Consider the following 27,714-nt stretch of genomic DNA (forward strand, 5'->3'; position numbering starts at 1 on the left):
CTAGCTTTAGAATGAAGTTCACAAAATGATGTCTTCCTTGACTTTACCCATAAAGTCAATACAAATCAATTCATAAAACAATTTTTGAAGATTTTTTTAAATGGCTAGATATTCAGAATTTTAACAATGAAGCCAAAGAATTAACTGACAATAAGAAGATAACATGTTTATTTTTAAAGGTTTATTCATATTCTGCCTTTAAGTATAATCATATTCTAGAAAGGCGGTCACTTTTTTCTACCTAGGAGAGAAGATGGCCATGTATTCTGCATTGTATAGCAGGAGTGAAGAACTGGCCATAACAGGCAAGCTGCTCTTAAGCTTTCAATAAAGCAAGATCAAGGATCCAACTAACCCTGCATTTGTGGTTCAGGAAAATAACTAATTTCAAAGGGGATTATTTATTAGAAAGTAAATATTCCTTGATTTCTAATCTCAAAGGAAATTAAATACTTAACACGTCAGAAAGATTTTTTATTTCAATGTTTGAAACAGAAAGCTTTTGAGTACCCTAAAGTTAAAGAAACTTTTTATCTAGATTACCTTATTCCTTAACCATTCAGCTTTGTCATACAAAAATAAGGCTCATCACTGACCAAACAACTCAAAACATATTTTAAACATAAATATATAAAACATACAAGAATGTTTTATCACAAAATTACAAGAATGTAAATTTTAAGTCTATCTACTGAACCTAGAAAACTTACACACGGGAAATTCAAACTGACAAAGTCATGTTCAGGTACTTTGTAATTCAGAAAATGGTGGTAAACTTACTCATAAGTAAGGGCAACTGAGCCTACCTTCAAAGGCAGTATATCTTGGGTCAAATTCAATGATGCCCTCTGCATTATCATTTTTCATTATTACGATTCGAACAGTAGAGATATTTCCTATTTCAGGAGGTTGATCTACCTGAAGTCCATTTTCTTGGATGGTAAAATCATACCCTCTTGCAAAGTCACAGAAAAATAAAAATAAAATAAAAGGATTATGTAATTGCTTAGCATGAACTGAAAGATCCTCTGTCCTCCTATAACAACTGTATTAGACCTTTTCTTCCTTATAAATAGGTTCCCAACACTAAGATATCTTTTTTATTTTTGGAAATGAAGTTTGAAAGTGATTTTTTGTGTTGCTTCTAATTAGCACTGTCCTCATGAAATGAAATTAATACATAGTTACTCAACTTGGGCAACGGGAAGATAATAAAACTGTTAAGGTGGGGAAGAAGCTGTGATAAAGAAAACCCAGGCATACGTTAATACCTACTTCGGTCCTGGGCCGAGGAAGGGAAGATCCATTAAAGCAGAGGTGCTCAAAGACAACAAGCCAGCCAGGTTTGAAATGGATAGTTTCAGGTTGAGAGAGTTACTTTAATGCAATAATGGGTGTCATTCCACTAATGAAATTTCAAACCAAACCATCCAGATTGGAGAAAATACATTAATTTCTGAAGAAACCAGTTACAATCAGTGTTTCTATTCTCTAAAAAAGGGGGTTCATTTATATGTCTAAAACCACATTTCTGCAAATTTTCTATATTGATATTATTCCCATAAACAAAAAGTTTTGACTTCCAGGATTTTATACCGCTCTTTCATTCCTAAAGCTTAAAAATGATATAAAAGTCATTTTAGTATTTCCTTCAATTCCCAAATTCTATTTACTCTGTATTTATACACTACCCACTTTCAAAAGGTCAGAAACTGATTAAAATGAGAAAACTGGGGACTTAGCTATTCCATGATAGGAGTAACTGCTATCAGGATTCTGAGATGGGCTGTTGATTAACAGATTATGATAACTGAATATCAAAGCACAAATTTTCTCTAAGACACTAAATGAAATGTGTTTATTAAAGAAAGCTTTGAAGTGTAACATTATATAAGAATGCAAAAACATTTTATGCACAAGAAGTTTTTTTTTCAGGCATATACAAAGGCAAACATGATTCTTGCTGAAGGCCCCACCTGCCCTCTGTAAATTAACGATGCAGACGTGCTTTTAGGATGGCTCAACCTGCAGTCTGAAAGTGAGCCGGAGGTGTCTGCCGCCCTTGTCAACAGGCCTGCCCTGACCACGCCAGAGGATGACAGGGGATCAATACAGTCAGTTACCGGTCTTCCGTGGAAACACAGTATGTATTAAATGGCCAAATATCTCTGGAATTTACTTCCCATTTTAAACTGCTATTAACACCACCACACTGGGTGAATTCATAGCACAGAAAGATTTTTTTAAATGTTTTCACTAGTTTTACATTGGGGCATTTTATTTCCTAATATTTGTTTAGCCCAGGATTTGAAAATCTGTGATTGTGCTAATAATTCCTTTCACATCTTTCTGAAAACTTTCTAAAGCAACAGATTCCTTCAAAATGATAGTATTTCACTTCTTATGCAGAAACTGGATATCGTCTTAAAGGATTTTGAAGCATCCTTTAGCTTCCATGCAAAATGCTAGAGAAAATAAGCAGATCCTCTGACAGAATGTGCCTATATAACATTACTTTTTCTGGGTAATGCATAGATTTTAGTTTTTGGAGCAGTTTTAGGTTTTCAGAAGACTTGATCAGAAAGTACAGATAGCTCCCACATGGCCCTCCTTCCCTCACACAGTTTCCCCTACTGTTAACATCTTGCATTATAGTATGGTACATTTGTATTAGTATGTATGTATTGTATTTGTATTAATATGGTACAATTGCAAACCAAGACCAGTACATTACATTAGGATTCACTCTTTGTTATACAGTTCTATGAGCGCTGACGAGTGCATGACATCATGTGTTCACCATCACGGTATCATTCTGAACAGTTTCACTGCCTTAAAAATTCCCAGTATTACACCTTTCCATCATCACTCCCTCCCTGTGAACCCCTGGCAACCTCTGACCTTTTTTTTTTTTTTAATTTTAGTAACATATATACAACCTAAAATTTTCCTCTTTAACCACATTCAGATATAGAATTCAGTTGTGTTAATTACAGTCACAGTGCTATGCAGCTATCACCATCATCCATTTCCACAACTTTTCCATCCCCCCAAACAGAAATTCTGTACCAATTAGGCTTTAACTCCCCCTTCCCTAGACCTCTCCAGCCCCTGGTAACCTGTGTTTGGTTTCTACCTCTATGAATTTGCTTATTCTGAATAAGAAACATGCTTTTAACGTTGGGGAGGTAATTTTATTTTGGAAAATGGAAAAAAGCAATGAAACTTAGCCTTTGTCACAATTTCCCTACTATGCTCTGTGATAAGAAATATAAATCTGAGAAAGAACAGGGAAGGAACCGTTTTACAGTCCAACATCAATCGCTACACGATTGAGTGTTTCTCTTTCTTTCCTTCTTTCTTTCCCTTCTGTTTTCATTTTTCCGATATTCTTTCTCCTTTACCTTCCTTGGAGTTCCACCTTCTTAATTGACAGGGAAAATTCCTCAAAGCCTTCAGGAAGGTTGTCATCAAGTATTTCGACGTGCAAACTTTTTGCCATTTCCCTTGGTTCAAAAAGGAGTTCCCCAGCGACAGCGGTGAAATCCAAACCTGCTTCTGCCGAGCCGCTCACGGTCTCATACCAGACTCTCACGTGGCCAAAATATCCGCCGGCACGAATGACCGTGATGTTAATCTATGAAAAAAACATGTTCCATATTTGATTTGAATGTTTAATCTACCAGACGCCATTTAATTTTTTGTCTCAACTTAAAAGATTCTGTTCACCAAGATTATGTTTAAAATAATATGTAAAAACCATGATGTGAGGAGCAAACAGACTCATTTTGTGATAACCTTGGAATATGACCAAGAACATACATTTTAAAGATACTTCACAATATCAAGACAAAAACTGTATCTAAGATCTTGAGCATTTCACACTTTACCCTTTGTGCTTCTTCTGACACTTGAACTTGCTCCTGTGAAAAGGCAAATCGGCCATAGGGAAAGTCACTGGCCGCCACTGTGATATTGGCAGTCCTGCTGGAGTCACTCAGAATTCCTTCCTCACTGACTGCAGTGAGTTGAAACTCATAGAAACACTTTTCCTCGGGAATGTCATCATTCAAAGCCTAGAGAGGGACAAAATGAGCCATTAATAATAGAATCTATAAATTTTAAAGAAAAATATTTATCACCCAAACAACTAACGTCATATTAGCTCCCCCTCTCACCACCCACACACACATACAGGGCATGATAGAAACCCTTATCGTCGATACCTGTATTAATACAACAGCCGCAGACTGTCCATCTTGCATTGTCAGTTTTCCTGATGTTTCTGCAAATTCCCCCACTGAAGGAGGGACTATCCGCCAGAACACTGCGACTTCCCCCAAAGTCCCCGGGCCACGAACAAGGCTACAACAACACACACACATATGTTGAATTCATTTCTATGGAAGGAATTTTTCCAAAATATTTTGCCTTTCAACAATAAACAATTTCCATTTATTTCAAGAATATTTGTGCTTTTAAATAGCATCAACTACAAACAGAGAAAGGTATTATAATTCCAAGACCGTTACATCCAAAGTACTAAGATAGTGTAAATATATATTGACAAGAAGACTGACAAAATTTCACACTAAAAGTGGATGGCTCATCTTTCATTGCTCAGATGTGGTCTCTCTCTCTCTCTGTCCAACTCTGCAAGGAAAAGCATTACCCTCCCCTCTATGTGAGACATGACATCCAGAGTGAAAGTCTCCCTGGCAACATGAGACATGACTCCCAGGGATGAGCCTGGCCCTGTCTCCATAGGATCAACAATGCCTTTCTGACCAAAAGGGGGAAAAGAAATGTAATGAAAGAAGGTATCAGTAGCCAAGGGCGTTCAAATAGAGTCAAGAGGCTATTCTGGAGGGTAATCTTATGCAAGCTTTGGCTAGGATATTCGTAATTGCCACGGTTTGCCAAACCCCAACTAACATCATTCCTGTTGACCCAAAAGAACACCCAGGGCTCTATCTGAGATCCTAGAAAAGTTTCATACACTGAGTTTACTTTCCAGGAACCTATAACCTCAGATGGTTCCTAGGCCAGATAAGTCCTGAGGCCCAGAGAGGCCAGCCTCTCCCAGAACATCAACTAGTTCTACCCCCCTAAACCATATCATCATCACCTCTTTACAACATGAAAGAGTTAGAATGGGCATAGCCCAAATACCCCTAATGATTGGGAGAAGATCAATGGAGATGGAAGAATTATAATGGAGAAGTTAGGATTTAACAATGAGTATGATTTTTGAATCATTATATTGATATTTCTTTTAGTCTCCAGTATCTTAGAGCTGCTAGAAGGAAAAACCTGAAAATGTGGGACCGTAACCCATATCAAACTTTAAAATGTGTTTTATAACTATTTATTAAAATGGACTTTAAAATATATTGTTTGTTGGTATATATGTTATATTTCACAATAAAAAATGTTTTAAAAAGTGAATGGTTCAAAGTAATAAAAAGAAGCATTTATAGACGTTTTACAGAACACACAAGGTACAAAATATAAACAGGTTAATAAAGTATTCTAAAGAACAGTAAATATTTCATACATGTTTATATTAATGGAAAAACAACAACAAAAAGATAAAGTATTAAAGTCAAATCCAGCTACTTCATTGATATTTGATGTCCCATTTCTCATGAGAAAATTGAGGGAAACAAACTTGCCTATGGTCATACTAATTCAGTTACATTGTAGGCCCCAATTTCAAAACTTAGAATCATCAAATGTTTGATTCAGATTATTTTCTTCAGAATTACTTTGTACTTAAGACAAGCTTCGCAGAAATAAGTAAAGCTCTTATTAGCACATTTAGTAACAGAATGGGACCTAAAGCATAGACCTTCCAATCTTATTTCACTGTTCTTTCCTCTGCACAAAGCACCCAGGGAGTCAGAAGCTTCCACACAATCCCACTTTAAGGTAAGTAAAGGCATATTTTCAATTTCTGCCAGTAATTTGTTTTACATTACCAACCACAAGATGCTAACAATATATAAAATGATAATTTGATAATTATGTAACTATTGAGAATAATGTATTTAAGGCAGTAATATGCTGATTATTTAAGTAAAACTCCATAAACCCCCACCTAGGTAAAAAAAAATTGGATGACTTTACCTAATTATAGCAGTGCCATTGTATTCTGTTGAGGGCTCCCCAATGAGGACATGCTGAGATGACGGAGCTATCCCAACTTCTGATGCTCCCTTATGTCCCCGAATGATTATTGATGCACTACCTAAATTGAAGATGATACATACCACCTTTATAGCAAATAAGCAAATGCACTTAGTATATACCAGGCAATTTTCCAAGCTCTTTATATCTACTAGCCCATTTAATCCTCATGGCAATCATGCAAATTATGTACTCACGTTACCCCCAGTTTACTAATGAGGACACTTGAGGCAAGGCGACTGAAGACACAGAGGCAACTCTTTCATCCAAGATCACACTTAAGTAATGCTTAACAAAAGGCACAAGAGAAAGTGGGCACAATGTCCCTCCTCCTCACATGATAAGCAAGTACTTTATCATTGGCATTAATTCACTTCTGAGCTAACAATGTCGCAGCTCAGTGTCAACTTGCATCACAAAAGCAAGAAGTCCTGGAGGTATTTTTAACTTTCTAACTCTACTACTTGTCTTACCTTACTACAAGCATTTATAAAAATGTGTCAAATATTCCTAGAATTTTCTTATAATTAAAAGCATATAAACAAAATGGAAATAAAAACTATGCCAAGTAATTTGAGGACTTTTCCAACACTACATTGCATTGTTCCTATTCTGTTAGACAGAAATATATTTTGAATTATACTTTTGATATTGATTTTGATTTTCCTTGACCATATATTTATGTTCTTGTGTCTAGTGAGTCTATATAATATCAGCTCTGTAATTTTAATGTGATTTGGACAACTGAGCTATTTTAAGACCTACAGAGGAATATGGAGCAATGATGTGATTCCCTGATAGGCTTGATGGGAAGTAGTCATATAAAAATGGAGAAACTATAAACTACCCCAGGTATATATGGTGATTATCTCCACAATTTTGACAATTTCCTTGGCCATAGAATTCTGCTTTTGGCCACAGACCTCTAGATAGGAAGGAGTGCTTAGTTGCAAAAAAGACATTTAGCAGTCACCAACCCCTCATAACAAAACTTCTGGGTCAATTTTTTTTGCATGCTTATTATTATTTATAGTACATTAAGATCTTTTAGAACCATTTATTCTTTCTCTACAGATTCAAGAAACAGATTATCATATGGACCATAGGCAAATGTGAATTATTATGCCTATTGCTGAAGGTCAAAATATCTAAGAAATTACTTTCAGATGAAAATAGATATAGATAGGCTAAGCATTATACATAATAAAATGCTGCTTTTAAATAACTTTTTATTACAAAAACAATATGTGACTACTGTTAATATGCTTAAAAATACATGTAACTAAAGATCACTATTAACATTTCAAGTAAATAATTCCAAACACATGTATACCAGACACGAATGGGATTATACTGAATATGATGCTATGATCCTGCTTTAGCATTAGAATTATCCATCTAATTCAGTGTTCTTTATTTTTAATGTAATTAAGGTTTCCTCTGTCACTCATTTTGAATGGTTACATAGAATTCTGTCATATTTAACCAGTCTCTTGCTGTCGGACCATTTAAGAATCTTCATATTTTATTGTATAAACATTACTACAAAGAACATCTTTATTTTAAAAAGAATTGCAATGCTAAGCAGTATGAAATCTTTGACCAAAGACCTAAAACACGGCATATTGTAATTTTTAAAATTTGTTACCTACAATATAGGTGGAAAATGACACTGTTGTGTTTTAATTTGATAATATACACACATTTCAGGAGTTATAAAACCTAACACTGGTTATCTTTGTAACTATTGGCTATATTTTTCTGAGGATCTACTTTTTAATCTCCCAAAAGGTGAATTTCTCTTACCTTTCACTGGGGATATTTCTACCTTATCAACTGCTGTCAGCTGAATGATGAAATGCCTGTCCCCCTCCAACACAGGGCCTTGAAGTGTGTGCAATAAAATGGTCTTCTGGAACTCGGTCTACATTAAATCAGAGTAACAACAAATTTTCCGGATGGACCAAAGCATAATTTTGAATCTTCTTATTAGCAGAATCATGTTTACATCCATAGTCATTTTTTAAAAAGTGTGACCTTTTTGTTCTTTAGAATTATGGGCTGCTTCTAGAGAAAATTATTATAATAAAGATTAGCTCTGACTATAAATCTCATTTAGGCTCTTAATGAAAAAAAAATTTTAATTTTACCTTTTACCCTACATTTACCAAAAATTGTCAACCACGGGAAGTATAAGCTCTTCAAGAGGGCTAAATGGCGAGGGCATAATGCAAATGGGACAAAGGTCACAGGTTCAAAACTTTTACAGGACCGTTAGCTCCATTCAAAGGAGAAAACACTGTACAGATGGGCTTGGATGACCCACTGCTCATCGTCACTGGAGACCCAACTCATCCTCTGTCTTGCTGATGCGAGGTCAGTGACAGCACCTCCCTGGTTAACAAAAAAGCATCGGAATGCAGCTTAATGGGGCTTAACTCATACAAAGAATTTTCTTTTTCCACCCAAAACCTGGTATTTTGTACACATCTTTTTTTTTTTTAACCTGAATCTGTTTTTTTATTTTTCTACATGGGCAGGCACTGGGAAGCAAACCAGGGTCTCCGCAATAGCAGGCGAGAACTCTGCCTTCTGAGCCACCATGGCCCACCCTACCTGAATCTTTTAAATTCTGTTTTGCTTCATTTTCACATAGGTCCTACTTGGTTTCTTGCCAAATTCATTACTAGTTATTTTATACTTTCTCCCCATTGCACATTGTTCTCATTATTGCTAAATTAGGGCAAAGGCACTGATTTCATTTTTCATTTCAAATTTTTTTTTGGATCCCAGATACACCGAGTTCGGACTGCTCCTTTTCCTGTGGGTAGCACCATTTTCACTGGACGACAACCGGCTTGTCTCTTTTTCCTTTTTCTTTTTTTCAAGAATTGTGACTTTTATTTGACTTGTTCCCAGACTTTATGTAAGTGCTTTTATTCTTTTTAACCCTCCTTTTCTACATCTGAAAGTGGAATTCCTCAAGGATCTCCAAAGGTCTTTGTCACTTGTACCTATTTCCTCATAAACTACCCCAAAACTTCATGGCTGTAAACAACAAATATTTACTAATTCATAGTTTCTCTAGGTCAAGAATCCAGGTGTGGTTTAGTGGGTGCCTCTGGCTCAAGGTCCCTCATGAGGTCCTTCAAGCTGTCTGCTGGGGATGCATTGTCATTTGAAGGCTTAATTGGAAAAGATCAGCTTCCAAGCTCACCCACGTGAGCAGGCTTCAGCTTCTCAAGCAGATTGATAGACTGAGGGCCTCAGTTCCTTAGGGGTTGTTGCCACGTGGTGCTTCCCCACAGGGAGCTCACAATGTGGCAGCTCGCTTCTGCCTGTGTGAGTCACCTGGAGGTGGAAGAGTTCTTCTCGCCTGTCATGATCACCAAGTACTTCAATAAATTGCTTGTGCTGCCGCACGGCCCGCCAACCTGGGGCCCAGCCAGTGTGCTCCATGCCAAGTTCATCTCACAAGTCACCAGCTCGCACCAAGCTGCTATGCCCATGGTGCTCACACAGCCACATGCATTTCCTTTTATTTATTATTATTTTGATCGCTTCTCAGCCTTTTGGCTAAGATCAAATCTCTTTGAACATGGAATCATTTATTTCCCTTAAAATTCAGAACAATTATTATTATCCTACAAAACAACAGTGTAAAGCAGCTGTTTAGGAAATACCATTATAGACTATCTCAGGAAAATATAAATATAAATTGTTTCCTAATGTTCTAAATTGAAAACTCTTTAATTTTTAACTACATAATATAAAAAAAGTTGAGGTAGCAACCTGTCATTTCATTAGACATTTTCTAAATAACAATGATTTTATAAAGAACTTTCTAAATATCAGGAAGTTGGTTACCTTCCTCATAAATATTATTTACTGTAATTCTCGCAATTTCCTGTTTGTATTTAGCATTGTTATCCTAATTTTGCAATTAGGAAACTAAATGTGAGAGAAATTAATGAATTTTCCTAAAGTCACATGGTATTAAATGGTGCAAGGAAGATTTGAATTAAGGACTGGCTAGCTATAAAAACCTGTACACTTTTAATTTTTCAGTGGCTATTTCCAGATTTGTAAGGCTGAAAAGACCCTAGAATGACACAAATGGAAGTGACGGACAATATCTATGACAGCAGACATTCTGGAAAGGGGAACCAGAGAGAATGGAATACTAAGCAAGAAATGTGGAATACAGAAGGAGATAATATGTTTCAGAACTATAAAACTGAGGGTGAAACAGTGTGCCCATGAAGAGGTGATGATCGATAGTATTGAATAATGAGGGGAATCCACAGAAAGGAAAATATGTACCCACTTTCTTAATAAAGTAGATTTTGTTTACTATGAAAAAAAGATTAAGATAGATTGTAACATAAAAAGAGCAAGTTACAGAACAGATTGCAGCGTAAAATTCCGTTTGTGTAAGAATAAAATACACACGCTTGAATATGCATGAAAATTTTTGGATGAATATATAAAAAACTTTCAGTGGTAGCTACCTCTGAGATATAGGAATGGGAGAACAAGGAGGATCCTGAGGTATTTGCATTTTTATTTGACATCTTTCTATATTTGAAGTTTTTACCATGAACATACATATTTGCATAACAGATTAAAACAAAAAGACAGGCTAGAGACTTCTGAGTTAAGTTAGGTAAATTGTGTCTTCTTCAAATACACATTTCAGTTAGGTAACATTTCAGTTAGGTAAATTGTGTCTCCTTCAAATACACAAGTAGACACCATAAATGGTCTAACTGTCAACAACAATAGGAGCGAAAGATAAAAGAAAGTTTCTAAAATCTAGGATGAATTTCTGCTAATAGAGGAATCAATTTGGGGTAGACTAAACAACGCATACCCATTACACTCCATGACACCAAATAACAAGGAGAAACACAGAAGAGATGTGATCCAGTCACTTGACTTTTCTGAATTCCAAGCCACAGAAACTGCAATGATCAAGCTATCCAGCTGCCACCCAACAAAAGAGCTATTGTATTCTCATTGGCTTTTTCCCCTCCACATCAATTCAGAGTTTACAACTTTCAAAAGGCAGACAGTGTAAGGGATGGGAAGCTATACTGTATCAGAGTTATAAATTTCTCATGAGTACATTTAGTAAAATGTGAGGCAGGAAATACACATTTTCCTAGAAGCCCTTTTGAAATTAAAAGAAAAATGCAGACGTTGTAAAATAGGAATATGGTACTATGAAGAGAGAACAACTTGAGTGAAGAGAGACACTGAAGTAATGCTCTCTGAAATTAAAAATCTCAACGAAAAAGTGCAATTTCAGAAATGAAATGTCCATAGAAATCAATAAACAGCAGAATTCAAACTGCAGAAATTTTTATCAGTGATGCATGGGACAAACTGTAGTGTTTTATCAGAATGCAAAAGAAAAGGAAAAGATGAAATGACATGTGCCTGCTGAATAGAGCCACCCTATCCAGGGCCTTCCCGGCATTTTTCGCATCCAATGACTGGTCAACACAAAAATACAAAAAAAATGACTCTTGCTCCCACTCAGGAAAGCTCTAACGAATCAATCCATCTTCAAACAAACTTTTGTGGCATTTTAAGATGGCATCATGCCTTGACTTCACCCCTGCCTAATCCTGCTTGTTTCCCATAGGAAATCTCGATCCCAAGAGCATTCCCTAAAAAGTCTCCTGACATTAATCTCCACCTCAAAAGCTTCTCCTTAGGAAAGACAACCTGCAATACTCACTGATTTATCACCTGCAGACCATTTATCATTCATCAGTCAAGAAGAATTGTATATTCCTATAAATTAGAATGGAGATTAAGATCTTCTGCATGACAGTAGAAATAGGAAAAACTTCACCCTCTTACCAGGGTAGGACTGAAAAGAACATGTAGGAGACTGTCCCTGTAACTGGAGCAGTGGGGACACCACAGTCACTTACGTTTTGAGGCAGTGCGTGATACCATTATACCATGAAGCTATGGTGCAGCCAGGGAGGGGGTCCTAGGTGGAACAGCTCCTGTACGGCAGCATTCCTATTGTCAATCTGAGCACTAAGATGCTATGAGAATGGAGCTTGGGAATAGAGGTCCACCAGTCTGTTTCTGTTGGAAGGGATACTACTAGCTATGATCAGGACAAGGAGAAGACTGCAGACATCATCAAAACCAAATAAGAAGCCTTAGAAACATATGTAGTTCAGAGATGGATATACAAGAACAATGGCGTTTTTATGCAACTGGACATGATATGTGGCAGGTCACTGACCAAAGAACTAGATGGAGAAGGTAGAATTCGGAAAGTGAGAAATTCATCCCGCCTGATGAAGCACACTGAAAAAGGATGACCTTACTCCCGAGAGAAAAGATGATACTGTCTTCCATTTGGCCTGGATGTAATGCTCATAATTAGAAACCTGGGAAGTGGAGTTGGTAATTACATACCGGTATCAGAAATCATTGCTAATTATCACTACAGAAAGTCTTTATAGAAAGTTGAGGACGATTTCCAAATTCCACTCTTATGTCAGTCAGATGAGAATTTTCCAGAGCATGGTTAGGAAATACAACTTAGATGTTTGAGTGTCCAATTATCAGAATCTGAGAAATGAGTAGACAAACATCTGAGACATCTACCTGGTTTAGGGTCATTAATGTACTCTCACCAACACCTCAAGAATGGTGGTAGAATGTTTAAGTAGTGAACATATTGCCAGATGGCATCTCCAATTTATCTCTTAATGATTTGTCAGAAAGATTGGGAAAAAGGATTTGTCCCCGTGCTGAGATTGGTGCAGAAATCTCTAGAGAGGGGTCATGAGACTCCAAAAAGAGTAGAAATGGCCCATGTAGCATTGGGATTACATGGTCTTTAAAAGTTTGGTGGAATTTCTTTGGAAAACCATCTGAGGAGCTTTTTCCTTCTTCTTTAATTTTTTTTTCTATTTCTTTTATAGAAATATACCTGTTAAGATTTTCTGAATCTACTACGGTCAATTTAATATGGGTTTTAAAATGTATTTGCCTAGATTTTTACAAAGCAATCCCTTACAATTTCCAATATTTCCTCCATTTTAATGGTTATTTCCTTCTTGTGCTATTTTATTTTGTAAGGTTATTTTTATCAGTTTTTAATTTCAGACAACAGTACATTTATTTATTTTTCAATTCTACTGCTTTTCTTTTTTCTAATTAATTGCCTTCTGCTTTCATTTTCATTCATTCAGGAAGGATTTGTACATGACTCTAAAAGCAAAAGTCATAAAGTGATTGAAAAGTTTGGACTCTCTTTTCTTCTATTTGGTCTACTTGTCTATCCCAGAGCCAATATCACACTGTCTTATTTACCTTAGTGACATACTGTCTTAAATTTGGTTAGGCAAGTCCAACTACCACATTGTTCTTTAAGAGTTTCTGGTTAGCCTTGGTTTTTACATTTCCATATACAAGTTAGGATCAATTTGTCAATTCTCTTCTACACCTCACTGCCCTCCCCTTCCCAAAAAAGACTGTGAGTCTGATTTGGGATTATATTGGTAAATATCACTTGATTCTGGTTAGGTTGGGCTTATTCCCAGTGAAACTCTGTGCTCAGCTTAATTGAACATGGTGTCCTGTCTTCTCCCAGTTCTTTCATCTTTTAAAGTTGGCCAAGGAAGGGGAGGTGGGGGAGAAAGCTGAATGGATAACAGCAGACATCAAAACTACATCCTCAAAAAGGTTTGGTTGATACTCCAGATAAAGTCCTCATGGTTAATGTTGGTAAGTTCATAAATAAATAAATTATTTATGATCGTTCTACAGGGCTTTGGACAGAGGTAGTATTCTCAGGAGTCATAAGAAACCAATTTCTGGGGTAAAGAGATCTTAGCCTCTTTCAATGGTGTGCTTCCCTTTACTTGTTATCACTGTGGGAGGCTGGGACACAGATGGATTATAATGTGCCTTCCATTGTTATTTATTCATTTATTTTGAAATCATCTACAGAAGAATATGTTTTCAATGCAATTGTAGAAAAACAAAACACATAAAATTATAACCTAGATAAATAGAAATAGGATGTGGAAGCCATGATGTTTTATATAATTATTTAAAAACGAACATTATATTAAAAGGAATCCATGAAAATCCCTCATAGAAAAAAGAAATTCAGAAAATATAATCAGTTTAATAATTTCTCAATTATGATTTTGGAAAATCTTCAGAGTAACGAATCTTTATCAGACAATATCATAAGGGGAAAAAATATATATATATATATATCCTTAACAAAAAGTAGTGAGTAAATAAACAGGCAATAGCCTCCATCTATCCCTATAATAATGCCATAGCATTTCATAAGATATCCAGTAGACTATAATAGCAAATATTACATTGTAAATTGAAGCTTGCAGAGCTAGACCACTGTAAGGTAAATAAGATATACACAAACACACAAACACACAGATCTCATCATATAAGCTACACCATTATCATTTATTTTGATTCAGATTTTTGGGGTGGTGAAGCATATCAAAATGTTGAGTTACGTAACTAATTTTGCCCTCAATGAAAAGAGGAAATGAGAGAAAGGCAGTTTTGATGGTGGGATGGAAGAAGGGTCTGAATTAGAGAATCCAATTTCAAATATGTAAGGGTTTTATTTTGTATTTTTCATCACAGGGCATATGGATTTCAAAAAAATTGCAGACCTCCTGAGTTCCATCATATGAATTCATAAGTACCATTACAAGAAAGAAAATTAAACAAAGACAAATCAGAAAAAAACAACAGAAGTCATGATGCTGACTATACCTCATCAAAATGAAGTGTCCCGTTCAAAGGCTTGAGCTTATTTTTAGCCATTTCATCTATGGTCCATTGAAGTTGGACAGCTCCTTTTCCTTCAGGGGACCGGACAACAGTTAATGTCACATATGAATCAGGGTCATCGGTTATAAGGGATTCATCAACTATTACCTGAAAGAAAGAAACTCCAGTAAGGTGAAAAAAAGACTAGAAGAAGCAAACATGAATTTATTGCTATTTAAAATGACTTCAAATTTGCATTTAGAACTCTGTTTATGACATGTTACAATCATGTGGCAGAAAAAGGGCTTATGTTCACCAAACCCCATTTCCTTTTTGTTCTAGATGCTCAGGTAGATGATATTTTCTAGCCCTTCTTTCACTTTAGGTCGAGTATGTGGCCAATTTCTGGCAGAAGTGATGTCTGCCACTAACATGTTGGCAGTAAACTCCATGCACAGTTTTACACACTCCGTCTTTCCCCATCTTCTTGCTGAATGAGTGCACTCCAAGGACCTAGAAGGCCTAGAGGAGGACAGTGCCACAACAGGGAAGGGGATGGGCCCCTGAGTTGCCACTTACAGAAGAGATGCCCAAGAAAGGTTTCCAACCAGGAACACTGGCATAAGATCTGTGGTATCCCAATTTAGACACTTTCTTAATTTTTAGTCACATTCCTATGGTGTGAACCCACTGTAAACAGGACCTCTTGATGATGTAATTCTTAGTTAAGGTGTGAGCCAAGTGAATGAGGGTTGGCCTTAACCCACATTACAGGAAACTTCATTGAGAAAAGACCACAGGGGGAAGTGGGAAGTCAGTGTAAACCAGTAGTGCAGAGAGAAATGAGAGGGCATCATCATGTGATAGAAAAGTCAAAGAGCCCCACCTAATGCCTATAGTCAGCCCCAGAATGCTGCTGCCTTCAGAGAAAAAAGCAAGCCCTGCCAATATCTAGATTTAAGACTTCTTTTAGTCTCAAAACCACAAGCCAGTAAGTTGCCAACGTTTAAACCAAACCAACATGTGGTATTGGTGATAACAGCTCTAGCAAACTAAGACAAGAGCCTTGCATGAGGAAGAAATAAATTTTTGCTGTGTTAAGGAACTGACAATTAGGGGTTCTTTGCTATAGATTTTAGGTTTCCTGCCTAAACTGGCCTCTAAATTATCTACAGTTTGCTACCTTTAACAAGTACAAATTCCAAAGAGGTTGTATTAACCTGACATGAAGAGAGAAGATTCAATGTGTCAATTTACATGTTCTGTTCCTTTTTCACCCAAGACCCTGTTTCAATTGAATTATATTTATTGATTCTGTGAAGCACAGTCCAAATTGAACCTATATTGACAACCTCCTATGTAAACACAAAATATAACACAATGCTTTCTATTTTCAAGATAGACAGAAGTTGAACAAATATGCAATGCAATAATGTTTTGATCTCTTTCCCTAAAATTTTGCAGAGATTTGGAGACAACTAATATTTATTGAGTTCATAGCTGCTGTGTGCCAATTTTGTCATATACTTTATCTTCTTAAAGCATCACAGAAACTCTAAGAAGTATCTCTGCTATCTAGACCAGATATATATATACATATATGGAGAGAGAAGAAGAGCCTGGGTTCTAACAGGTTTATGACTCCATGCCTCATGCTGTTCACACCACCTCCTCTGAGACCAGATAAATTTTATAAGAAAGAAACAAAAGAAAAGATTAGTTTTGAACATACTAATCTGTATATATATCATATTTGTTTCCATGTATATTTTAATTTAGGTTTCAAACATAGATTTTCATGTCCTATCCAACCATTCTCTACATTGCCCTCATGAGTAGGTTTGTCTATTTCGACAGATTTATATTAACAACATTTTCTCAATGTTTTCAGGTTTGTATTTAATCTCAGGGTCACCAAATAATGTCAACAGAATGTTCATTGTGTGTACAACACAGAATATCAAAATAAACTTCAGGTTATGAAGAGAATTTTGCAATAAGAAAAAGATATGTTATGAGGAAGGCAGTCACAAAGAGTTGAGCAACAAACTATTAATACTATCAACAATAAAAACAGCATTTGAGGGTGGTGTGATGGTGGTTCAGTGGCAAAGATCTCACCTGCCATGCCAAAGACCTGGGTTCAATTCCTGGTGCCTACTCATGTTAAAAAAAAAAAATAGCAATTGATACCCATCGAGAATAAAGCTCAGTTATAAGTGTTTTACCTATGTTAAATTTACCCCTGATAACATTGGTTCTGATGAGGAATAGTAACACAGAAATTAAGTAATCTAAATCATGTTTATGCTGTAAAACAAATGGGAAACCAGAACAAGAGTGCTTAATCTAGATTTAGAACACACAAACATAACAACAGCAGTTAAGTTAAAATGAATAAACAAAAATTATATTTGAATAGTAATGTAGGAAGCTCTTCAATTTCCCTAACAGTGAGAAGAGAAGCTTATAAACACATTGTCCAACAGCCAGTCTAAAGACCAAGGCCAGAAGTTAAGAGCAAAACACTGTCATAAAAGTTGCTGGGTGGTGCACTGGTAGTTCAGTGGTTAGACTGCCTGCCTTCCACGTGGGAGACCTAGGTTTGATTCTCAGACCATGCACATCACCCCCCCAAAAAAATTGCTGAGTACGTAGGAAATTATTTAAATATTTTTATGCCTATTTCATCTTGGAGTTTACTTTGAAAGGGAAAGTCAAAATAAATAGGATATAATCATCACATAACAAAAATTATGATATAGTTTATGATGCTGTATTTTATTTCTAAGACATAGAAATGATTTATTACCAATCACTAAACCTGAAGATTTAACTCCAATAACTGGTTAAATTTTCTTTCTACTTCAGTGGTTGAAACAATAATAACTGGTCTCCCTCCAGCAGGTCTTAGACATAGACAGCCTATAAGAAGTAAATCAAAGAGGGAGAAGAAATATAAAGAAACACATGACCTGGAGTGACTGCAGTGTTTTAATCATTATAAGATACAGTACAACAAAGGTGAGTAATATAAATCCCTCTCCAGCTAAACCCATCCTGGGGTAAAACACCCAGTTCATGAAAGAATTCTGCTTGGCAAGTAGATGGTAGTCTGGAAGTTGGGCAGGCAAAGAATAGAAGGTATGGGCAAACAAACAAGCGAGAAACACTTTACCTTTTAAATCTTGGTCCACTAGACTCAATAAATAGGAATTTGTTCCCCTTTGTAATTGCAAGAGCTCTCATTACTATTAGGTGTGGGTATAGCTTAGAAGAGGAGTAAACTTGGCCCTAATTCACTAATCAACTCAAAATACACTCCAGAAAAGAAGCATAAATGAAGGGTAATGAAGAGTTTCAAAACAGAATTGAGGGCCGGCCACGGTGGCTCAGCAGGCAAGAATGTTTGTCTGCCATGCTAGAGGACCCGGGTTCGATTCCTGCTGCCTGCCCATGTTAAAAAAAAAATTTAAACAGAATTGAAAGACACTTTTCTACTAAAAACTTTGCAAAATTAGCTTTTGGGAACGTGCCCCTTATATATTTAACTTACAGTCGTTTCTTCAAATCCGAATACTCCAAATGGAGAATCGTTTTGTGGAATAGCCACAGTTACCACAACATCTTTGCCAAGTCTGCCACCTCCAGTCGCGTTGATTAAGGAAATATTGAATGTCTCCCTGAGTTCAAATTCAGCATCATCGATTATGCTGAGTTCCATCACTGCAGTAACCTATGAAAGAACAAAAGAAGGAAGGAAAGAAGCAAGAAAGGGAGGAAAGGCAGAAGGGAGAGAGCAAAGAAGAGAGTGGGGAAGGAAGGAGAGAGGGAAGGAAGAAAGGAAAGAAGGAAAGAAATAACTGTCATAATTTTTTAACATATAAAGCTTTTTTTAGTTGAAATTTAGAAACATCATACCAAAGAGCAAAGCAGATTTTTTTTGGTCTGCTATGTTCACCATAATATTTTAAGGTCATATATATTCTATAGCACTTCAAAGTCAGAAATTTATAAAGTCTATTATTTTCATGAGAAAGGAAACCGTAATAAAATAAAATACAGTATTATTCATAATGCATAAAAAATGACTCATCCTTGTACAAAAATTCTTAAAATGCTAGGCAGTGTTCTAACATTGTATAGGCAGAAATGTTAACACGCTTGGTATTAATATCACATGGATATAAAATGGCACCAAAAAATTACCATCATGTACTTCAATTAAAAAAGAATTGTATCAGTTTCAAAAAATGTAGAGAAAATGAGAGGGAGAGAGAAAACTCATTTGTTGTTCTTACATGTTTATGATCAGAACTTAGTTTAAGTTAATACAGCTTTTGCTAAATATTTTATAACTTATAGATAAATAAAACTTTGTCCGGCTTATGATTTCACTATTGGTCATAAAAATATCCTAGCTGAATCTCTATATTTCAAATATTTTCTGTATCCCAGAAGAAAATTTAGGTATTTTGACACAAACTTTTACCAAAAAATTACGTTCTTCTACCTAAATCTACCTGACTTTAAGTTAACAAGGGGGCAAAAGTGAGAAATCTGGATGCCACACTCAGAATGGCAGAAACCTGAACAAAATCAAATGCTAAAATGGGAGCAATTCAAATCTGTCCTATAAAATTCAGAATACCTTTTGTATAGGAACTGAACTTTACAAAGGGTGATGATCCTAATGATGTTGGTAAATGAAAGGACCTCAACTTCATACCTGGAATAAAATGCTGATAATATAATTGAACTTAGGAGGCTACTCCTATGAAAACTCAGCTTTTGTTTTTAACAAAAAAATCTCATTAACGTGCATTCTCCCTCATTTCATGAGGCAATGCTTCAAAGTTCTAAATTTGTTAAAACACTCATGGTTTCAAAAATATTAGCAATAATAGATCCTTATGTATAAGAAAATCTAGATTGGTATAGTTATTTATGAACAGTATTTACTGTTATCCCAGTAGTCTAATAAATTGAAGCACACTGTGCAAATCTGGCAAAGCAAAATCAGACTAACCATAGGTAGATACTGCCATTTCAAATTACTGACATATTTTTGCTTTTTTCACATGCTTTTTCTCGTTCAATATAAAAAATTATGAAAACAACTTATTCTTATACATTGCAAAATGCCCAGTTTGCAAAACTTAAAATTCTTGGGGAATATTTTATCATTTTAAAGATTGGTTGGCCCAAATCTAGAATGTCATGTTTTCAATTTTTCCATTTTAATTATATAAAATTCTTTAAGAATATTTTGCATTTTCTATTATTTGAATCTTTTCTTAATCATAAAGGAAGTTTGGGGTACTGAATAATAAATGTGCATACTTTTACCAGATTCTAAATTTAAAATATCTGTATTTATGAGCATTACAAAATAAATAGAATAAAAATTTTAGGTAAAATTCACAGGAACAGTCTAGCTCATCAGGTAGTTTCTACATGTTTAGGTATCTCTAAGTCAATTATCGTTCCTTTCTCTAATGTCCATTTTAAATAAAACCAAGTGGGGAAGTTTAGAAAAGGCAGAGATTTTGTCTTTTAATATTCTCTTTCAATGCTCATTAATGAACTTTAACTAATAATGTTTCTGTTTGGAGTATTTCAAGTGATTTAGCAATCACTAATGCACATTCATTGATAGATGCTGATGAAATATTTCAAGTCAGTCATCAAATGCTTAGGTTTTCATGACTAGCATACTTGTCCATCTGCAAATTCAAGAATCCCATGAGATGGCGTGAAGTCCTCCAGGCCAGCACTGAGTGGGGTTGCTTTCCAATGAACATTCGCCACCCCAAAGCTTCCAGCCAGCCGGACCACAGGAACTCGTAGAGCATTCAAGGGTGGAGGCATCTCATAGGCACTAACAACTCCATCAATGTCCTTTATGTTGAAAAGCAAGACAAAAGCAGCAACTATTGTTAAGTGATCACTTTCTAACTTCATTACTTTTACACTACTCATATTTCTTATACCTCACCATTCAAAGTGATATAAATATGCACAACAGGTCTTCAAAACTCTTATAATTCAAATTTAATAAAAATAAACTTGTTTAATCCCTTGGTTTAACTAAAAGAAAACTAAGAATTCATCTATAACACAAATCTGGTTACTTTTCTATTTATAAATACATACAAGAAGAGCTCATTATTTTGTAGAAAAAGAATGATACTATAAAACACCAGCTAATCAGCAGGGACAAGCCTCTACATAACTATAAATATATAAAAGTTCATCTCACTCTGGTCACATGGAACTTAAAAATTCCATTGGGATCATCATTTTCTTCTATCATTATCTCAGCTATTTCCATCCCAGGCCTCTGCACACTTGGCTGTTCTGCAGAGAAGTCAGAGTTTACCAGATGTACCTCGGTGATATTGACAATAAATCTTTCCTCCAACTCAGGAGCATCATCCTATGGGGGGAGGCAGGGGAAAGGTGTTTTAGTTTTCAAGAGATATAAATTTGCATTAGAAATCTGATTTTTTTTCAGTAAGGAATAACTGCCTTCAGGAACAGGCAGTGCTGTCACACAAAAAAATATTACGTTATATTTTAATATATTTCCACTGACAACTTCAGAACCTTATAGGATATTCAAGTTTACTGGTGATGCCTTAGTGGAATCCTGATACTCTTATCAAGTTACATATATTTAAAAACTATCCCACAATTTTGGTCATATTCTATTGTATAAGTTTCACATATATAATATTCCAAAAGAAATTTAAGACAAACTGGTAAATGCTACAAATATTTTAAAAGTGAAAGCTCTAGATTTGCGAACCTAGATGTTAAGCCTATTTTTTAATTTTTTGTTTTTATTTATTTTTGAATAGGTAATAAACAATTTCAAAAGATAAAAGGAATGTATGATAAAATGAAGGGAAGCATCCTTTCTGCTCCATTCCTCACACTTTTCTTAGGTTGTCCTCCTCAGAAGCTACCATCTTTACCACCTTCGGTTTCTTGTACATCATTACAGGTATAGCCATTCATTCATATTCTCCCTTTCCCCATCCCCCCTTTCTCTACACACACACACAAACACACACACATACACAAACTATCAAAAGACAAATCTCAACTCAATCAATCTTAGCATAAATGAAAATCCTCACCTATCAAATGAATAGTGAATATTTCCAGATTGTGTTGGGGTATTTCATTCATTTGGTTGTTAATTTAAAACAGATAATCAGTCAAAATACTAGTGGATCCAATCAGACATATACCCAACCCAAATTCGCATGCTTCAAAGTTTATTCATCAATATTTCAGTCTCAAAAAATAAATATTAATATTTGATACACTTGCATATTTTAGAGCCAGATATTAAATATTTAATTTGGGGGTGGAAAATTAAAGGACATATTTTTATTTTTGTTTGAGAGCATCTTTGTTTAAGATTTTATTTTCCTTTAAGAGCATCAAATCAAATTTTTACCTTTAAGTCTGTTTACCTTTATTTTACAACATATTCACTACAGCCTAGACTTACCGGCAAAATGGCAATCTTGGCGAATGTTTCTTTCATGTTTTCTTTCATTATTATTGTTGTTTCTTGTAGTACATAGTCTTCACTTTCAGTAGCTTGATTACTGATGTGCAGTAAGAAGCTGGGTTGAGCCATCAAGTGAATGGCAATATCCCCAAATAGTCCTTTATCTCGAACAATTTGCAATTGAAGGAGGGTGACATTCTCTGGAAAAGAAACATGACTAAGCAAATAAGCTTCGCTATTTGCTGTCATTGCTGTATTGAGTTTAAGGAGAAATGTCCTGACTATTCCTTTGAGACAATTACAGAAAGGGTGGTAAGACAATTTATTACTCTCAAGGAATAGTTTATGCCTTGTCTCCCTAGTCCCTAAGTTATGATGAGAATCATCTTCACCTCCTAGCATTATATCCCAGTTCCAATCCCTTATTTCTGGCTCTTTAACGTAACTTCCACTGTTGCATGTCATACACTTTAACAGAAATTACAGAAAATCTAATGAAAGGGAATATATGCAGGTTCAGCAGAGGTGCTGATTACAAATGCTCAGAAGCTTCTTCAAAACTGGAAAATTAAACATGCAAAGCCATCGTTTATATTTAATCATTAGAAAAGCGATTTTGTTCCTCTAGTGAGCTATCATAAATTATATCACAGCACTTATTTTTTATTCCATTTGTTAGATTTTAAATTTTATTTGCCATATAATATGAAAAGCTACATGTGCCTTTTAATCTCCCCCTACTGTTCTGTGAGGTCCTATAACCAAAGACCAAGTCTTTGTTTCCAGAGCACCCAGCACAAGTGCCAGCACTTACTAGGTGCTCCCAAAATGCCTGTTGAATGAATACATGAACAGATCATTTTACTATAAATGCACTGTCTCTATTCCCATCTATATGGGTAGATAAAGCCTCCTATGCATAATTACATGTCATTTTCTCCATCAACTATTTAAATGAATGGTCTTCTGAAGCAGAAAATCCATGTTATTATCCAAAATTTTAGAACTTTCGCATAATGTATTCTAATAAACACATATTATATATAATCTGTTGTTCAAATAAGTCAAATGACCTTTATACAATATGGGCTATTTATTCTATAGTTTATATGAATATTCTAGTGAAGATTCTAGCACTAGCCTAAAGGAAATAGGGACTGACCACTGTACACATCACAGGAAAAACTATTCAAATTCAAGCTTCAGGTTAAACAGTAAATACTTTGAATACCATGTGCATTTCACTATGTTGCCCATACTTCCCTGTAACCATTGAAAATCTATTATAGAGAGGAAATCCAAGTGAGGAAAGAGATCAGATAAAGGAGGATGAAAAAGAGAAAGGAGAATAAAAAGCAATCACCTCTACTGCAATAGCCTACCAAAATTTTAGTATTTCAGTTATGACAGTTCTGTCTCAAAAAGTCTTTCCTATAGCATTGCTGTTAAGTGATTATGTGATTTAAAATGTAACAAAGATAAACAAAAAGTAAAAGGGATTGTGCATGACCTGTCAAGATGAAAAAGTCACATGAAAAGAAACTCTTTATTCTTTGCAGGTATTAGAATTAAAGTATCCAATAAAACTTAATAGAATCTGGGAAATATTTAATAGGAATTACCTTCGGGTTCTGCTACTCTATTGAAGAGAGACCCAGCATGCCAGCCCACCAAGCCGTAGGGTGAATCATTAGGTAGAGTAGTTATCACAGATGTTTTCCTTTTCTGATCTATAGCAGCACCTTTTGATGGGTCCTTAACCCCTTCTGTGGTAATTCGTGCGAGTGTTACAATCACCACCTCTGACAACTCTGGTTCATCGTCAGCCAGAACCGTCAGAGTGATGGTAGACAGTGCCTGGCCTTCAGAAAATGAAATCTAAAATGTTAAAGAAGGAAATTTTAATTTAATTGGCAATTATCACTGAATAGTAAGAATATCAAAAGTTTAATTTTTAAAATAATGGCCACAACTTTAAAAACAAGAGATATTCAAGAAGCATACTATGACTTTACAAGTGAATGAAATGTTTTTCATACTGGAAGTGGAAAGTTGTTAAAAAAAAAAAGAGAGAGAGAGAGAAAATTAAACCATTTCTGAAACTTAAGTTAATAGATTATGGAGCCAAATTGTCATATCCTGAAGCCTATATTCCATTTTAATATTGAGTACATAGTCTGTCTCTGGGAATCTCAAAGTCCAAATTCACATATAAAGAGCTATAAAAGTCAAAGAAGGTGGCATGCTAGCTTAAACATTTTTCTCTGCAAAGCTTTCGGCAGCATTGCTATATCCTTTGGACAAACTGAATAGCTGTATCGTTCAACAATAAATCAACCAATATAAATATATAGAGAAATATAAGAAAGAGATACAAATTGGAGAGAGCATCTCTCTGCTCTGGTTTAAAATGTTTCCATGTGTTTTCAATGTCAAATCCAAATTGTCTAAACAGCATCTCAGGCTTTTTCTGACAGGACTTCTGTGTGCTTCTTGAATGTCATTTCCCACAGTTCCCAACCTCATACCCAATTCTCCAAAAATACAGGTACAAACTATTTACAGTTACCCAAACTATCACTGCAAACTGATGCCTCCAGTGCTGATCCTCACCCTCCCACCTAGAGAAGGCACTTGAGGAGCAGAACTCAAGAGCTTTGTTAATAAAATCTGGGATCAGCAAACTATGCCAAATCCAGCAAGTTGCTCATTTTCATAAATGAAATTTTACAGAAACAAGCCAAGCTCATTGGATTACAAATGGCCACTGTAAGACTACAAAGGCAGAGTCGAGTATGTGTGAAAGAGAACTTATGGATCATAGAGCCTAACATATCTACTATCTAGCCTTCTACAGAAAAAGCTTATTAATCCCTGAATAAAATAATTTATTCTCCCAATAGTCTATACTGATGATACTATTATGCACTCAAATTAGAAACAATTCTGATTATGTTTATATTGAGATCTTAAATTTTTGGGAAAAATATAATAATTCAGAATACAGAGAACCTGTCTTTATCTGAGGCAATTCTATGAGAGGTCTGTTACACGAACTCTTCAGGGAATCACTCAGATAAGATGCACAGATTAATCTCAATGCAAGCCACAGAGAAAATCCATCTTCCAACCAGGTACTAAATACTCCCCAAACCCTCCTTTTTGCGAGTCATTTACTTCTTTGCCTTATTCTGACTCCATTGTTGAGCATGAATTCCAATTTTATACAACCTTTCCACGTGGATATCATGATCCTCTGCCCAGACCCCTTCTCGGGGTTGATGTACCCACTTTCACCTTCTGGAATAAATGTTTCTCTGTTGCTCATTAAAAATCACATTCAGTGGCAGTGAACCGCCTCACCAGGATTATGCTCCACCCAGAGTGCGGCCTGAGGTCAAGGATGGTTAATAAGGAGTATGAGGGCCCAGCTCCCTCGCTCTAAGTCCGCAGACCTCCGAAGGACCACCTCGGTTTCAGAAATTCCCCAGAGGGTCGACCTCAGTGCACTGGCCTGGGGACCAGCTTCTCCCTCTGCATATTCTCACCTTCCAATAAACCTTCTGTCCACAACCCTACATGTCAGAGTTTGTGTAAAGGAAACAAGTTTCACCACTCCTCAACTGTGACCTACTTTTTTCATAAGTCTGGCTATATTATACAGAATTATTGCCTATTTACTGCTTCTTTTTTTAACCCAAATCTTGATCACCACATTTCTATCTCCAATTTGATAGGTTTTATCTTTCCTGACCATGCAATATCCCCACAATTTGGCCAACCAATGTATTAAACCTCAAAAGGGATGACTTTTTTTTTGGCATGGACAGGCTCTGGGAATTGATTCTGCGTCTCTGGCATGGCAGGTGAGAATTCTGCCACTGAGCCACCACTGCATTGCCCAAAAAGATGACTTTTATTACAGATAATTTTGGCATTATAGAAAAAAAGGAGGACTAATCACCACAATAAAACTCAATTTAAATTGTACCCCTCTCTACGGTGATTAGAGTCACTGTAGAAAGCCTGTGTTTACATGGTCAAACTCAAACACTTCATCTCTAAGGCAGGCATTGGTCCCATGCAGCAACAGCAGCCACTATTTAAAAGTGATTCTCTCATAATTTTTGAAAATTACATACCACTCCTGAGGAAGGAAATATATCATTAATACTTCCATCAGCTTCCCAAGCTACCGTGACATGACCGTATGATCCTCTTAAACGCTCAACATTCAAGGTTACTAGGCTGTCTTGCTCCATTTCTTCTACTTGTTTATACAAGGAATTCTGGAAAATGCACAGAAACACACATGGGGTTATCTGAAATTACCTAAGCAGACTTTATTTAATATTATTACTCATTCACAAACTTCAGAGGACTACACAATATGATACATTAAGTGAAAAACAACAGTTACATTTATAGGATTTTATTTTTAAACATGCATGTTTAGATAAGCAAATGACTGAGTTAAAGAAAAAGCAAACGCTAATTTTTATTTTGTCTTAATACTTTCCTATATTTTTCAAATTTTCTTCAATGAACTTATTTTTATACTCAGCAAAAATATGCTTTTTAAAAAAATAGCATACTTAACATGTAAAAAGCATATTATTATGGAAAGGACACATATAGTGTCAGAAGAACTAGGTTCTACCCCAGTGTAACCTCTGGATGTTCCTCCAGGTCTTTGCTTCTGTTTGTAAAATAAGAGTTTTTCCTACATGGTCTTCAAATCCCATCCAAATCTAACAATGCTCGTGAGAATCAGGACGCTCCTTCCTACACTGCAAATGTCTCATCCTTAAATCCATACCCTCTGAAAGGCTTCTACTGCTGTTCCCACTGAAGGTGTCCCATCCTTAGCTCTGGGCCTTTCAGACTGTTGTTCTTGCCAAAACAGAAAACAACAACAACCTTTCCCATACGTTAGAATTTCTTACTTTCTTCTTGTTCTCACCTATGTTTCCTAGTCTCTTCCTCTTTTTCCAAACTGACTGCTATCTCTGCGTGATTAAAACATTCTTCACCGGATACTTATAAATCTCCTGCCAGCTATTTAAAGTAGTTTTCCTACTTTAAATCAATACTTCAAAGAATCCCATCTTATACAACACCCCTGGGTCTCTCCATAGGCAATAGGGCAAAAACAAAGAGTATATTTTCTTTGAAATCCTTCCAGTAAGATTTATCTTGTCTTT

General features: G+C 35.7%; 1 protein-coding gene across 1 annotated transcript in view; it reads right to left on the minus strand.

Annotated features, from left to right (window-relative positions):
- The window catches only part of ADGRV1 (adhesion G protein-coupled receptor V1), a 637,421-nt gene that overhangs the window by 418,094 nt on the left and 191,613 nt on the right, over positions 1-27,714 (minus strand). Inside the window, exons 53-65 of the mRNA XM_077139161.1 lie at positions 26,653-26,799; positions 24,133-24,388; positions 22,508-22,710; positions 21,245-21,421; positions 20,701-20,883; positions 18,539-18,718; positions 14,986-15,150; positions 7,996-8,113; positions 6,130-6,250; positions 4,227-4,365; positions 3,891-4,076; positions 3,405-3,637; positions 807-955 (exon numbers count right to left, since the gene is read on the minus strand). Of these exons, the coding sequence (XP_076995276.1) occupies positions 807-955; positions 3,405-3,637; positions 3,891-4,076; positions 4,227-4,365; positions 6,130-6,250; positions 7,996-8,113; positions 14,986-15,150; positions 18,539-18,718; positions 20,701-20,883; positions 21,245-21,421; positions 22,508-22,710; positions 24,133-24,388; positions 26,653-26,799 (2,257 nt within the window). The remainder of the gene's footprint in view (positions 1-806; positions 956-3,404; positions 3,638-3,890; positions 4,077-4,226; positions 4,366-6,129; positions 6,251-7,995; positions 8,114-14,985; positions 15,151-18,538; positions 18,719-20,700; positions 20,884-21,244; positions 21,422-22,507; positions 22,711-24,132; positions 24,389-26,652; positions 26,800-27,714) is intronic.

This window comes from Tamandua tetradactyla, chromosome 21 (genome assembly GCF_023851605.1).
Source record: "Tamandua tetradactyla isolate mTamTet1 chromosome 21, mTamTet1.pri, whole genome shotgun sequence".
Taxonomy (NCBI): domain Eukaryota; kingdom Metazoa; phylum Chordata; class Mammalia; order Pilosa; family Myrmecophagidae; genus Tamandua; species Tamandua tetradactyla.